A 14,367-nucleotide genomic window follows, 5' to 3' on the forward strand; every position below is an offset into this window, starting at 1 on the left:
AAACGGAATGAAAGGCCAAATCGTCCCTTTTAGAGAAGTGGCAACGGGCTGTCTAGAAGACTTCTTAGCTAATTCAAAGATATAGTTACATGCTTATCTTTCAGTTACTCACCTGTTTTCCCTCACAGAATCTCATGCCGATATTATCCAGGCCAGTTGCACGGCCCATCTTACTAGCAAAACATTTTGTAATAATTAACCTTTTATGCACAGGGATTCTGGCGGACGATCACTGAGAGGGGGAGATGACTCGTTTTGAGATGTGCTGGCTGCATTGTTTCCTTTTCTTCCCTTTCCTTTTCTTTCTTACATCCCTCTTTACTTCCTGTTTCCTTTCTCCCCTAGCTCCTCCTCCTTCCTCTCTTTTGTTCCTTTTAAATTCAAGGACAAGAGCCTGAAACTGAAATTGGAAGAACGTCAACTCTAGAGAAGAGCCATTTCAATCAGGGTCTGGTAGGAATCCACACTTGAGTGCATCTATGCAGCAGGCACCCATGATTTCCCTTCAACGCCTTTCTGGTTGTTACTGATCCCATGAAGAAAGTTTCTCCACAGCCAGCTTCTCTGCTTTATTACTGTGACCATTTTGAGAGATCAAGGCTCAGGAGAGACGTTTTTATCCATTTTCCAAAGGAATCATTTTAGGCTTACCTTTCTGGAGTTTAGGATGAGTTCTTCAAAGATGCATGGGGAGGGGGAGGGGGTGGGTGTTAACAGAAATTATTTGCAAAGTGTTTGGAAATGTTCTTATCTGAAATAAAGCCATCACATTAAGCAAGAAGGTCAACACAACTAGTAACACTATTGTCTCAGTTAAGGGGCACCCAGCTATGAAAAACAAATTGAAAAAGATCTCTAAACATAAGGAATGCCCTAAATGTGATCAATTAAAAAAATAAAAGATAAAGTTGCCCTGTTTACCAAGTTTGATTTATTTTACATGTCCAATTTCCATTTCTTAAAAAGGGGGGGGGGATTCATATAAAGTATGAAACACCCTAGCTTTATTAACACAAACATATTTTTATTAAAGAGTGAATGCAATTATCTAAAGAATAGTTTACATATGTCATAAAGCAACAAGCATATCTTCAGGAGGTGAGTCCTCACCAATACGACTCCATGCTTATTGTACATGCCTTGAAACTGGACCCACATATGAGACATACACACACATACACACTAACATATACATGGACACATGGGTACACAGACCGAAAACACCTTTGCTGTCTGGATTATAGTAGCTCTCACTTAAGGCTTCTAAGGTACCCAACTGCCCCTGACTTCACCAGAAATAAAACTACCTTTCAGAGGAGCAATATTACTTGAAAGAGTAAATTCTTTGTCCTCTTAATGTGTCTGTTCACCTTGAATGTGTATATTTTAACAAATACTTTCCATGACTCCATATGAGATCTTGAAGTTGAGATATCTTGAGTTACCAGTGAGACTTTCTCTTCAGAACACATAGTCAAGGGGGTCATTTCTGACTCTAAGAGGTCACTGACATCAAGATCCCATTTCCCATTAGGTTTCCAGATAGACATGGGACTTGTAGGCAAACTGACTTGGCTTCTCTCATTCCCTACTTGAGTCCAAGGTCAAATGATGTGGCAAGACTTCCCAGGCAATGTCATGCCAGAGTTCAAATTTCCCATGAAAGAGTCATCTAACAGGACCATTTACCAAGTAAGTTACTACAAATCAGGGCTTAATAAAGGGCGGCCACTATAGACTTTGGCCACTTATTCCCTTCTTTTCCAGGGTTTCTGATATCTGAGACCCCTGATTGGTTTGCTGTTTATTTAACTAATTTGTTGTTTTCTTCCCTTTTGGAGTCCTGCAGTGTGTGGTGCCTCCATCCCTTTTGGGGGGGGGGAGGGCTGGAAGGAGAAAACATGGGGGAGGGGCCAAGAGGCAGGGAGCAGTCATTAGTTGCAAGGATTCTAAGAACATAGCTGAAGTGACTACAATAGGAGGGTCCTACTTGATACACTTGTGTAAATAAAAGCATCGACTTTAACTGCGAATTAACTGCCATCTAGCGTGCTGTTAGTTGTAAAGCTCAATTCAAGCTGTGCTGATTCACGTACCAAGGAGAGTGTCTGCAAACATGCCAAGAGAGAGGAGCAACCAATCAGTCACCTGGACATGTCCCTTCCATCCTGTAGCTTCCTACACCAGCATCGCCTCCCCACACCACCCACACACACCTAGGGGGGGTCACAGAGATGCCTCTAACATTCCTGTTGGGTTTCATAAGGCAGATTGGAACCGTCCATCAAACTACAGCCACAGAGTATTTGCCTGAGAGTGGTGAAAATAGGCGTGGAGATCTCCCACCAGGAAGTGTTGGAATAGGAGAGGGGGGAAAATGAGACGAGAGTCTGGAACATTCCTCCCCATCCACACTCCCACTCTCCTCATGGTCACAGCAGCAGCAGATTTCAATGTCACATAATTAAATGATACATTTCTTTAGATTTAGAATTGCTCTTCTGAATTTAAAAAGCATGGTCAGCCATAAGCTGGCAGTCTTTTCATACCAAATTTGAATCATTGCAGACACATCTATCTTCTGAAACTCATTGCCCAAATGCTGCCTTCTCTGAAACATCTTAAGTTCCTTCAGCCATCGTCAGATTCCAATTCCTGGGAAGCCTCCTCAGATGAGCTGCTCCTGTGGATCCGCCCGTCACTCTTCATACTGTGGAAAGTCTTCTTGAAGGCCTCCATCATGGCGTGCGCCAGCTTCTTGGCCTCCAGCTTGCTCTCGCATTGCACGGCGTGGCAGTCCATCTGGTAAGACAGGTCATCGTTAATCTCTCTGTACACCCAGGCGAAGATGTTAGGGCTCACGTTGTGGTCAGCTGTGCAGTAGGCGATGCGAGCCACCTGGAAGGTATCCATGTGCACCGTCGCCTCGCCCTTGTGGTCAAGGTGGTGAAGCCATACTTGGAATGGACGGATCTCTAGGAGGGCGTTGGCTGGGAAAACGTCTTCACGGGCCAGTGTGTGTTTCTTCCAGAGCTCAATGACTGGCTTCTCAGTGCAGCCGGACAAGAACTGCATGCCTGTGGTAGAGACTTTGCCCAGATAGGTGACCTGCAGATGGGAGACAGGAAGTAAAGAGAGAGGTTAGCACCAGGCACTGAGCTCATTCTGATAGGTAGAGAGAGTTGATGCCCACCAAAGTGACAGGGCCCACCAGTAGGCGCACGTACATGCGCCTTGACCCCTGAAGCAGAATTGCTTCCTTTCCTTTCTTGCAAGTGTCTCCAGGGCAAATGCATGGAAACTCTTTAATGGAGTCGGATTTTATTTTATTTTTTAATCTAATACCTTAAGGACCTCTTTCCTCTTCCAAACCCCCTTATAAATTAAAAGTAGCTACTGATGATCTTTCATTTAATTTGGCATTTCTTTGAAATCATGGGTCACTAGAAGTTTACTTTCAGTCAATAGGAAACTCAAGCACTCAAGGGCAGCGGAAATCATGAGGCTGTGCATCTGCAAAACAAAGCCTTTATTAAGCTTATCTCTAAGCTGGATCCTCTTCCCAAATCCTTCCCCCTTTGATTTCCTTTATGCTGCTTGCTTCCAGCAAATACCAAAGACGCACAAAGGGTTCTATCTAAATTATGCCCTGAAGCATGATTTTCCCTTCCACTGAAAAGTTTTAAAAAAATACAATGATGCCTTGCTACTTTTACACCTAAACGGTTTTTGAAATGATGGTTGTGTCCCTGCAGCTGAGAGATTAGATAAGACTAGTATGTGAGGTTTTCAAATAGCTAGACAGGCACTATTAAAAATAGGAAAAAATAATTCCAAAGAATTCAAATACTGTTTAAAAAACAAACAAACAAACAAACAAAGGCTTGTGGGAGGCAAAAGGAGTCGGCTGGTAAATGCATTTGCTACCAAGGCCAAAGACCCTAATTTGATCCCTTGAACCCACAGGGTGGAAGGAGAGAGCTGACTTCCACTAGTTGTCTTCTGACCACCTTGCATCCTTGTTCATAATTTGCCAAGAAGTATATATTATTGGGTTTTTTTCTCCTCAGAATGGGAAGAATTGTTGTCGCCTCAATGTAGACATTAAAAAAAAAAAACTGTGAAACCTAAAGGGTCAATTAACAAATGATGCAAAATTGCACAGAATTCAGTTTAAATTTAGACACAGAGATCTGACAGCATGAATGTAAGGAAGGGGATTCTAGAACAAAAATCTGTGGAAAAAGAGTAGAACTGACTCCTGAAATTTAATCCCAGTGGCTACAAATCACTGGTTGTGACTAGCGGGACCACAGGGACTGCATACGAAAACGTTAGAAAACATAAGTGGGGTTCTAATGCAACCTTTTGTGCACTGATTCTCTCTGAAACAAGAGTGTTTCAGCCTGGCAGTGTACATTCTCAATCAGCCCTCAAGACACTAAGGCATCGTTCTTTCAGACTTTTGTCTGCAGAAGATGGACACATGGCCACTAGCATGTGAAAAGATGTCCAACATTGCTAACTATGCTGGTTTTTTTTTTTTTTTTGCCAACTTCACAGAAGCTAGAGTCTTCTAAGAGGGAACCTCGTTTGAGAAAACGCCCCAATTGCATTGACTTATAGGTAAGGTTGCGGGGCATTTTTCTCGACTGATAATTCATATGAAAGGTCCCAGTCCAATGTGGGCAGTCCCACTCCTGGACAAATGGTCTGGGAGGGCATGAGAAAGCAAACTGAGCAAGACAGGAGAACAAGCTAGTAGTAAGCAGCGCTCCTCTATGGCCTCTGCTTCAGTTTTTGCCTCCAGGTTCCTGCCCTGAGTTCCCACATTAGTTTCCTTCAGTGGACTGTGGCCTAGGGTATATAAGCCAAATAAATCCTTTGGCCCTCAAGTTTCCTATCGTCACGGTCTACTACAGCAGTTGAAACCTAACTCGGACACTAATTATTTGAGAAATATTGTCAGAACTACTAATACTTCAAACACATCACCATGACTGCTTCCAAAACAATAGACAATTACAGGCGTTAGCAAGACGGGAAAGTGGAGTCCTGATGCCACAGTGGAAGATTTAAAACAGTATAGAAAATAATGTCTTGGCCAGTTCTTCATTAGAAAGTAAATACTTGTGTCAACTTGACACAGCCTAGAGCTGCCAGAGAGGGAAATCTCAAGTGACAGATGGCTGGGATTAGATTAGCCCACAGGGAATCTCATTTTGGGGGAGGTGGCTTGGTTATCATGATTGGTAATTGATATAGAATGGCCCAGTGCATTGTAGGCAGAGTCTTTCCCTGGGCATGGGGTCCCAAGTCTGTAGATGATGGATAGCTAAGCCTAAGCCTGCAAATGAGCCAGCAAGCAGCGTTCCTCCCTGGCTCCTGCTTTGAGCTGTGCCTTGAGCTCCTGCCTTGATGACCTTCAATGACGTGCACTTGTGACCTGGAAGCGTCAGCCAAATAAACCCTTCCCACCCTAAGCTGCTTTGGATCAGAGCATTTTATTACAGCAGAAATGAAACAAGGACGTTTGGCCCAGTCTACTTACTTATAAAGGAGGTTGGCCTAGCCCAAAGTTTGGGAGTTTAAAGCCCCAAACTGGAGTTTGGGGGTGGGGCCTGGGAGCATTGGCTGGCCTCTGGTAAGGGGAACTGATCGGCACGTCTTATCAGGATATCATACAGAAGGAGGAAGTTAGGTGCAGAGAGAAAAGACAAGCTTGAAGCTTTTATAGCCTTCTCAAGAGAACTATAAAGGGGCTCACATGAGAGCATCTCATGTCCTTACTAATTCCTCCTTCTCCCAAGTACTGCCAGGACCCAGCAGGACCAACCCAAGAACTGGCCTTTAATCACGGATGTATTCGACCTAGACGAACACAATGCAAGTTCATCAAAAAGTTAAAACAGACTTTGATCCATATGACTTATTCGCTCTTCTCACAAAAGCAAATTGCAGGGCCTTAATAAGATTACTGTATGCTCAAGATCAAAGGACTCACTATACCTAACAGTTAAAATGTGGAAAGAACCCACTTACCCAGCATCAAAGAAGCGAATATAAGATATTATTTAGTGCCAAGGGGAGGGAATTCTTATATATGATAACACGGGGATAAACTCTGAGAATACTAGTGTTCAATAAAATAAGCCTGTCACAAAATAGATAAAAGGTTGGCAGAGCGGGGTGGTGCACACCTTTAATCTCAGCATTCAGGAAGGCAGAGGCAGGCGGATCTCTGAGTTTGAGGCCAGCCTGGTCTTCAAAGTAAGTCCAAGGCAGCCAAAGATACATAGACAAACCCACCCTGTCTTGAAAAAACAAAAAACAAAATAAAAAAGATAAAGACTATAATTTATTTTATATTAAAACAGTGAAAATCACAGAGACAGAAACTAGAGGACAGGAGATGGAGGCCAGAGGCACAGTAGTGGGCTGCTCGTGCTTGAGAGATAGAGTTGTGTTTTTTTGTTTTTTGTTTTAACAAGCCTGGAAGAGTTATGCTACTCAGAGGAGGTGACGGTGCTAGAACATCATGCCTACATCAATAACACTGAAGTGTGTGCTCAAAACTGGCTTAAGATAATTGTTTTTTATGTTGCATGTATTTTAACACACACACACACACACACACAGAGGAAACAACCAAGAAAAAATACAAAAATACATTCATTTTATTTACTGAAACTAGAAACAATCAAGTTTATATTTGAGAGAAAGGGAGAAAGGTAGTCTGGAAGAAGGAGAATTTTTTTTAATCTACTTTCAGCTTTCTCTCCTTACACACACACACACACACACACACACACACACACACACAGACACACACACTTCTAAAAGTTATACAAAGAATTCAACTGGAAAATAATTAAAAGTTACTTTTTCTAAACCTTCATTAAAAGCTGTAGTTGATCTAGCCAATGGACAGGACATTCTCCACAGTTGAGTGGAGAGTGGGATATGACTTTCACATGTACTCTGGTGCCCCATATTTGACCATGTCCCCTAGATGGGGAGACCTGGTGGCACTCAGAGGAAGGATAGTAGGCTACCAAGAAGAGACTTGATACCCTGTGAGCACATGCAGGATGAGGAAGTCCCCCTCAGTCACAGTCATAGGGGAGGGGAGTAAGGGGAAAATGGGAGGGAGGGAGGAATGGGAGGATACAAGGGAGGGGAATAACCATTGAGATATAATATGAATAAATTAATAAAATAAAATTTAAAAAATTTTTAAAAAGCTGTAGTTGACTCATCTAAATCAAAAGCAATTTCTTAGTAGTAAAATTCTGACAGTCAGCCAAGAAAAAAACATAATTCTCTTAAATGTTTATTATCCATAAGGTAAAGTTTTTTTAAATTTTTTTATTTTGGAAATGTGTTTGGGGAGGAATGGAGGAGAGATTTGAAACTCAAAGGCTTTGATGAGACAATAATAAAAGCTACTTAATAATGTCTAGATATTTATAAAGGGAATTTTAAAGCTCTGAGATAAAACATAATACATAGATAAAATCTCCTGAGGTTAAACTAGTGTCTACTTTCACCAACAACAGAAAAAAGCCACTAAATAGCCTGTGCCCAAGGTCTGGAGTTATCACGTACACATGTCCACAGCAAAATCAAACCCCAGGAGAAGCAAAAGTTATAAAGGATGTTCGTATCACATATGGTGGTAAAAGTGTTATCAGTTAAAAAACATAGAGAGATGTAACAGATCTGATATGGAGAGATTTATGGTATAAGGGAGGTGAGAAAGAAAGAGGGTGGGGGGAACCCCACGGAGAAAGAGAGAGGGACAGAGAGAGACAGACAGATAGACAGCTAGACAGACAGACAGACGGACAGACAGAGATACAGAGATAGGTTGATCCTTTTTATATCTGGTACATACCTGGCAGCCACAAGTGATGGTGTCAGAGGTTGCTAAGCAACGTAGAGGTAGGTTAGTGAGGCTGCTGTATGCTAACAAAGCATCACATACATCAGATTCATTGACAACTCTGTGGGCAAGGATTGGATTAAAAAACAAAACAAAACAAAACAGGGTTTCACTATGTAGCTCCAGAGGGTGAGAAACTTGCTAGGTAGACCAGGCTAGCCTTGAATTTACAGACATGTACCTGACTTTACAGCCTGAGAGCTGGGGTTGAAGACGTGCCATGACACCTGCGTCCAGGTGGGATGTTGTGATTACTAACGCTGTCTGAAGTTCAGAACTTAGTTCTCGACAGGAGCTATACCCAAAACCATTCAGAGAGCTGTGCTAGGAACATGCTTTGTACTTTTGGGGTGTCTGTGAGGAACTGAGCATAGAAGAGTGAATTTCTGTTGACCATTTTGCTGTTGGATGAGAGACATCCCCACTTGCTGGGGGTTGCCCCTCGTGTTTCAGTTATCTCTGTTTTGGTCAGAGGCATCTTAGAAGAAGTTAGGCTTTCCAAACGATTAACGAGATTCAATTGTCTGGCACTTTTTGTAAAGGAGCTCCTCTCCAGATTCATATGTGCCAAGACATTTTAAAATGAAGATGTTATTCTTATTTCGCAACTCTCACGAATGGTAAGAATGTGGACTCTAAAAAGGCCGAGCTTACAGAAACAGAGAGCAGACAGATCACCAGCAGAGGGTTGCAGGGGTGGCAGACTGTGGTTTACATCTCCACGGTGGCAGTCAGCTAGAACAAATCAAACAGCCCACTACACTGCCACATAGGGGGGTGATTGCAGTCAACAGTATTGTATCTGATAAGCCAAAATGGCTAAAAGACAGGATCTTTGAGCAGTCTCATCATTAAAAAGTAATAAATGTTAAGTATCAGGAATATTTATAAATATCTTAAGGTTGCACAATGTAGACATGTATAAAACAATTCTCCTTAACTCTGTGAGGATGCCCAGCTATAATCTGTAAATTGAAAGAACTAAAAACTAAATTCATTTTCTCAAAGTGGCCCAAATTCATACTGGGTCAAGAAGCAGCTAGGTGTTGGCCAGAGGGAAGCACAGGGCGCTGCATGTGTATACATCTACATCAGCAATGTCACGGGGCCTTGCTCTAAATCTACAGAGGAAGAGCTCTCCATGCGCTCGATACCTTCTATGTGCTAAATACTCTCCATTGGAGGCTGGCCATTCTCTCTGCTACCCGGCACTTAGGGCACTAAGAACCCAAGGCTTAGTGTGTGCTGCTGCGGTATGTCCTACCACTAACAGGGCTGGGAAACAGTGTCAGATACACAGGATGAGAGAGAGGTGATGCATGAGGGAGGTGAATGTTTCCTGGATCAATGTGTTCCTTTGAAGACCTGTCCATAAGAGATACAATCTTCTGGGGCCACATAGTTATATAAAAAAAAAATCCAAGTTTCAAAACTAGTCACTAAATCTGCCCAAGCTGGGACACAGACTGCTTTTGTTGTTGTTGTTGTTGTTGTTGTTTTGTTGTTGTTACTGTTGTTAATTAATTTATTTACCTACCTACCTTCCTTCCAGGGGGGATATGTAAAGAGACTTCTAAGATGACAAGGGAAGCTTCAGAAGGAGTAAGAGCTAGCCTCAATCTGTAAACACCACCATCTTTTCTGTGGTCAGAGAGACAGGCACAGAGAGAGAAAAAAAAAAGAAAGAAAGAAAGAAAAGAAAGAAAGAAAGAAAGAAAGAAAGAAAAGAAACCACGTGTATACATGTAAACCAGTCATTCTAAGAGCAATAAACAAATAACAGAGAAAGGAAAACTTGTCCTCACATGGTATTTACTGGCATAACCTCACACCCCAAACGGGTATCTGTACTGAGTTTCAGTGAGCTTTATACAACCCCAACTGAAGAGATCATCTGAGGACATTTGCAACACATGACCTTAAACAGGCTGCACGTGAGGGACCACAGAGTGTCTGCAGTGCTGACAGCATCAATTCCACAGATTCTTTGTCCTTGGAACCTCCTTCTCCCAGGCATGAGCTGTCGAACCAGCCCACCAGCCCACCAGCACACCATTCGTGAATAGGCATTCCTGCTCAGCTGTGTCTAAAGAAGCCGTGGTCCTGAGGTCCGTCCTCATTTCAGCCAGCACCATTTCTCCTTCGTGGAGGCTGGTCATCTCTCATTCTGATTATAACTTGTCCCACATCTCTCTAGATGGCACAAGATGAGAATAGTAGTGACCTGGGCCGATGGCAAGGATATAAAATAGATGGATGATTGTGTTAGAGCCCACACACCCTGGCAACCAAGGGGCTTTCAGCCTTCTGAACTACATGAGCTCAGCTTTATAAGATGGGCGTCAGCCTGGTGCACTTCTGGAGTTCTCAAAGAAAAAGGAGGTGGGGGCAGGCATCATGAACCACAGCTCTCTAGAAACTTCTCTTGGGATATGAAAGCTCCTGGTCTTCTTTCCTGCTCTGGAGGAGACTGCCTTTCTCTGGCTGACATAAAATAGCATGGTAGAAAGAGAAGGTGGAAAAAAAAACATAGCTGGATAGCCTCATAGCCTTTGGGTTACAAGACAGAAGATGAGAAAACAAAAGTCACAGCCAACCCTGGGTCAAACGCCACAGTTTGCTTTCACACTGATTTCCACCGGCATACTTCAGAGATCTGGGACTGAGAAAACACAGGCACTATTTATTTACGACCTCAGCTTGAATCGTCTCTCTTCTTACTGCTCAAAGAGGAGCAAAACTCCACCGGACACTGTGAGGATTGGAGGGCTAACGCCATTCATTTACAGCCCAAACTGCAAACACAATGTGCTTTAATCTGTAAAGGCGGCATGAAAAGGTAATGATGTTTATATGAAAACCATGGAAGTTTTGTTTACAAAACAATAAGCATGGGAGAGTCTAAAGAAGGGTGAGTAGAGACAGAAAGGTAGTAATTGCTGAATCCCAAGATTCAAAAGCAGCAACTGCCACTGGGCCACAGATGAGGAAAGTGACCCAGGGTTTCCTTTCTCCAAGGCTCTTGGTGAAATGTTTATACAGATCATGACCCTTTGTTGCTATCCTAGGTGTAAGGTATATTATCATGCTGTTTCCATAGGCTAGGGGACTATGAGCGATAAAACCGTTTGTCCACGCTAAATGAGAACCAAGACTTCAGTTTGGACAGTGAAATTCAGAACCTTTGCCACCACCTGCCGCATTCATCTGTCCCCCTCATGGATTAGCCATCTTCAGACAGGAGGTCAGCCTGCAGCGGGCACCCAGGAGGCTTCCAGAATGCTCCTCTGGAATGTCTTATCTGCTTTAGCACCCTCCAACGTGATGACAAGTCGCCATTTAGTCTTCCTGGATCCCAGAGCAACTCAGAAAAATAGTGAAAGGGAGTGATTGATGGACTAGTTTTAATTTTCTAAAAAAGGCTTTATAAAGTGCTGTTTGTTGAAAGCATCTTTCCTGTGGCATGCCTATAGTTAATTTATCAAATCATAAGTTTCATTTATATGTTGAGGCTTCGGGGGAAAATTTACTGAGAAATATGTTGTCTTCGTAAATTGTTAAGTGTAGACTGGGAGGGTAGTAAATTAAAGAAGACTTAATATCCAGACACAGTTAAGCTCTATTTTTAACTTCAGTGTGTGTGTGTGTGTGTGTGTGTGTGTGTGTGTGTGTGTGTGTGTGTATGTGTGTGTTTATGGCTTCATTAAAGTTAAAAATAGAACAGTGTTTGTGTGTGGGTGTGTAACACATGTGTATAAAACTTCTGCTGTTAACCTCAGCATGTGTCTCACAGTTACATGTTCAAGTGACAAATTTGCTTCTTTTCTCCATATTATATTAACTTGTTCTATTAAAGCAGAGAGATGAGATTTTTATATCCTATCTTGTACTGACGAAGCAATTCCAATGTGCAATTTGTCCTGTCATTTGGATCCTGGATATGTGAAGCTTGGAAATATTGTCACTGTCACTGCCAAAGACGGAAACGATTTATCTAAAAGCCACTCGTGTATGCCCCTGAAGACAAAGGCACTTAATAGAAATGAGACCACACTGACAGCCACATTCCTTCATCAGGTCCTGTCTAGAGAGCTGACCTCTGGGTGGCGAGACCCAGAGCTGAGCCACCCAGTGGCACCGGAACAATTTATTTCATGACAAGTCTGCTATTTCACCCTTGCTTTCTCATCAGTGGTGTAATACTGAAAGTGGGACGGAAGTTCAGAAGCTGTAGGGCTCTGGATGGTCACATGAGAATATTCTCTTAATGATAAATCAATATCAAGCACACTGCTTGAGAATCACCCCCCCCCACACACACACACACCGAAGAATGATTTTCAGGGGACAAGCAGGTAGGTGAAAAAAAAAATGTCTCAGTCTTTGGAGAATTTTTCAGTTCATTTGCCTTGGCACACAGCTCATCAGAAGTAGACCACAAAAGGCTTGAATAAATGTTTGAGAAAACTAACAGCAGTAGTGCAACATTGTGTAAGAAGTGATAAACGCCCAAAGCAATTGGATATAGGAGCTGTAGCTCCAAATAGGCGTCCTATGGAGATAGGATAAAAAAGAAGAGGATGCCGAGGATAAACGATCATGACTACGTGAGTGCACTAACGTACTCCACAGCAGCGAAGGCAATTCAAATGAAACCCTTGACATAAATTGTCACTGAAGTTTTGTTTTAACTTGATCTTCTCTTCCCTTTTTTCCAAGCAAGGTCTGCTCCTGAAAGGAGAACCTACTGCTGCCATTTTCCTAGTCAGCGTAATTTCTAAATGCTTATCTTTATACCCGCTGATCAGTATAGCTCCCGTCCCTTCTCAAGGAAGCTTCTTTTGGCAACAGATAGAGACCAAGAGATCCACACTTGGTCAAAATGCAGAGAATAAGGAACTGTGGGGTGCCCAACCCCAACTGGAACATCTACAATGCCACCCTCATACTTAAGTCTCACAGAAAACCCCCGAAGACGGAGCAGAAATATTGTAAAAAGCACCCTTGGTTCGGTATACCAATTTTTTATTTTGCTTTTTGTGTTTTGTTTTTTTTTCAGGACAGGGCCTCTTTCTATAGCCTTGTTTGTCCTGGACTTACTTTGTAGACCAGGCTAGCCTCGAACTCACAGTGATCCGCCTGCCTCTGCCTCCCGAGTGCTGGGATTATAGGTGTGCACTACCATGCTTGGCTTGGTCTTCCAATTTTTATCACCTTCCTCATTTTAATCTTTTAAATAATTGTTTTTTGGGGGGATATAATCACATCATTTTCCCTTTCCTTTCTCCCCCTCCAAGCCCTCCCTTGTACTCCTCCGTGCCCTCTTTCTGGATGGCAAGAATAGAACGCAACAGTCACTGTCAGTTGTGAGTGATCAGGTTGCTAACCGGTGTGACACCTTAGAATGAGGTTGCTAATGTGCAATTCCCTTCTTCCTTCTGCTTTGGTAATGCCACACCGAGGGGTTTGCCAAAGAAGGCTCACCAATGTGAAAATGCACCATCAGAGATGTATCCATTACATCATCCCTTGTGATTATAAAACACACAAAAACCTACATGCTCATACAAAACAATGCAGTTCGATAAATTACAGGATAGTCATCGAAGATACTAATACAAAAATATATTCTATGTACTATAGTATAGCACAAAAAGAAAGATTTATTTTATAGGGAACAATTTATGGGCTATATTGTAATATGAATCATAACAAACCAAAAAGTTACTCCTTTTTCCCCCCAAGACAGGGTTTCTTTGTGTAGCCCTGGCTGTCCTGGACTCTCTTTGTAGACTAGGCTGGCCTCGAACTCACGACGATCAGCCTCCCTCTGCCTCACAAGTGCTGGGATTAAAGGCGTGCGTCATCATGCCTAGCGAGTGTATAAGCAAGAAGATGAAGTAAAGGCACATATTTTTCATGAATTTGCTCAGCTGGGAAAAAGGAAACTCAGAAAGAACAGGGGCTGTTTTCCAACAGTGGGTAGCTGGTAATGGGATTTAAATCTCACAGTGATGTGAGAACAGGGCACACAGTTGGGGAAAATGACAGCTTTTAGAACATCATTCCACACAGTTGTGGCTTCTAGAATCATGGAAATTGAGATTCATACGGGCATCAGGAATGGGGAGAGAGAGTTCAAAGTGGAATAAAAACAAACCTGGGGGAGATTCACTGGAAACATGAACCAGAGTGGAAACATGCATAGAGGGCGAGGCAGACAAAACACCCAAATGATGTTCCACCCGGGAACCCTGATGCTCCGCCTTTGAGCAAGAAAAACTACAAGGCAGTGTGGAGCAGTGTCTTCCTTTTGCGGCTTCTCAAAGTGGTGCAGGTGTGTCATCCTGAACTGACTCCATGCTTGCTGGGGCTGCAAGTTAAAAATGGCAAATAAGAACTAGGTTTCTCGCTATTGGAAG

The 14,367-nt window shown here is 42.7% G+C and overlaps 1 protein-coding gene across 5 annotated transcripts in view; it reads right to left on the bottom strand.

Moving 5' to 3' along the window:
- Nucleotides 1–908: 908 nt before the first annotated feature.
- Nucleotides 909–14,367, bottom strand: part of PID1 (phosphotyrosine interaction domain containing 1) — a 213,800-nt gene continuing 200,341 nt past the window's right edge. For all 5 annotated transcript variants that reach the window (XM_084778386.1, XM_084778383.1, XM_084778382.1 and 2 more), the window contains one exon: nt 909–3,108. In XM_084778386.1, the coding sequence (XP_084634512.1) occupies nt 2,632–3,108 (477 nt within the window). In that variant the 3' untranslated portion in view covers nt 909–2,631. The remainder of the gene's footprint in view (nt 3,109–14,367) is intronic.

Source organism: Acomys minous (assembly GCF_964271855.1).
Source record: "Acomys minous genome assembly, chromosome: 4".
NCBI classification, from domain to species: Eukaryota; Metazoa; Chordata; class Mammalia; order Rodentia; family Muridae; genus Acomys; species Acomys minous.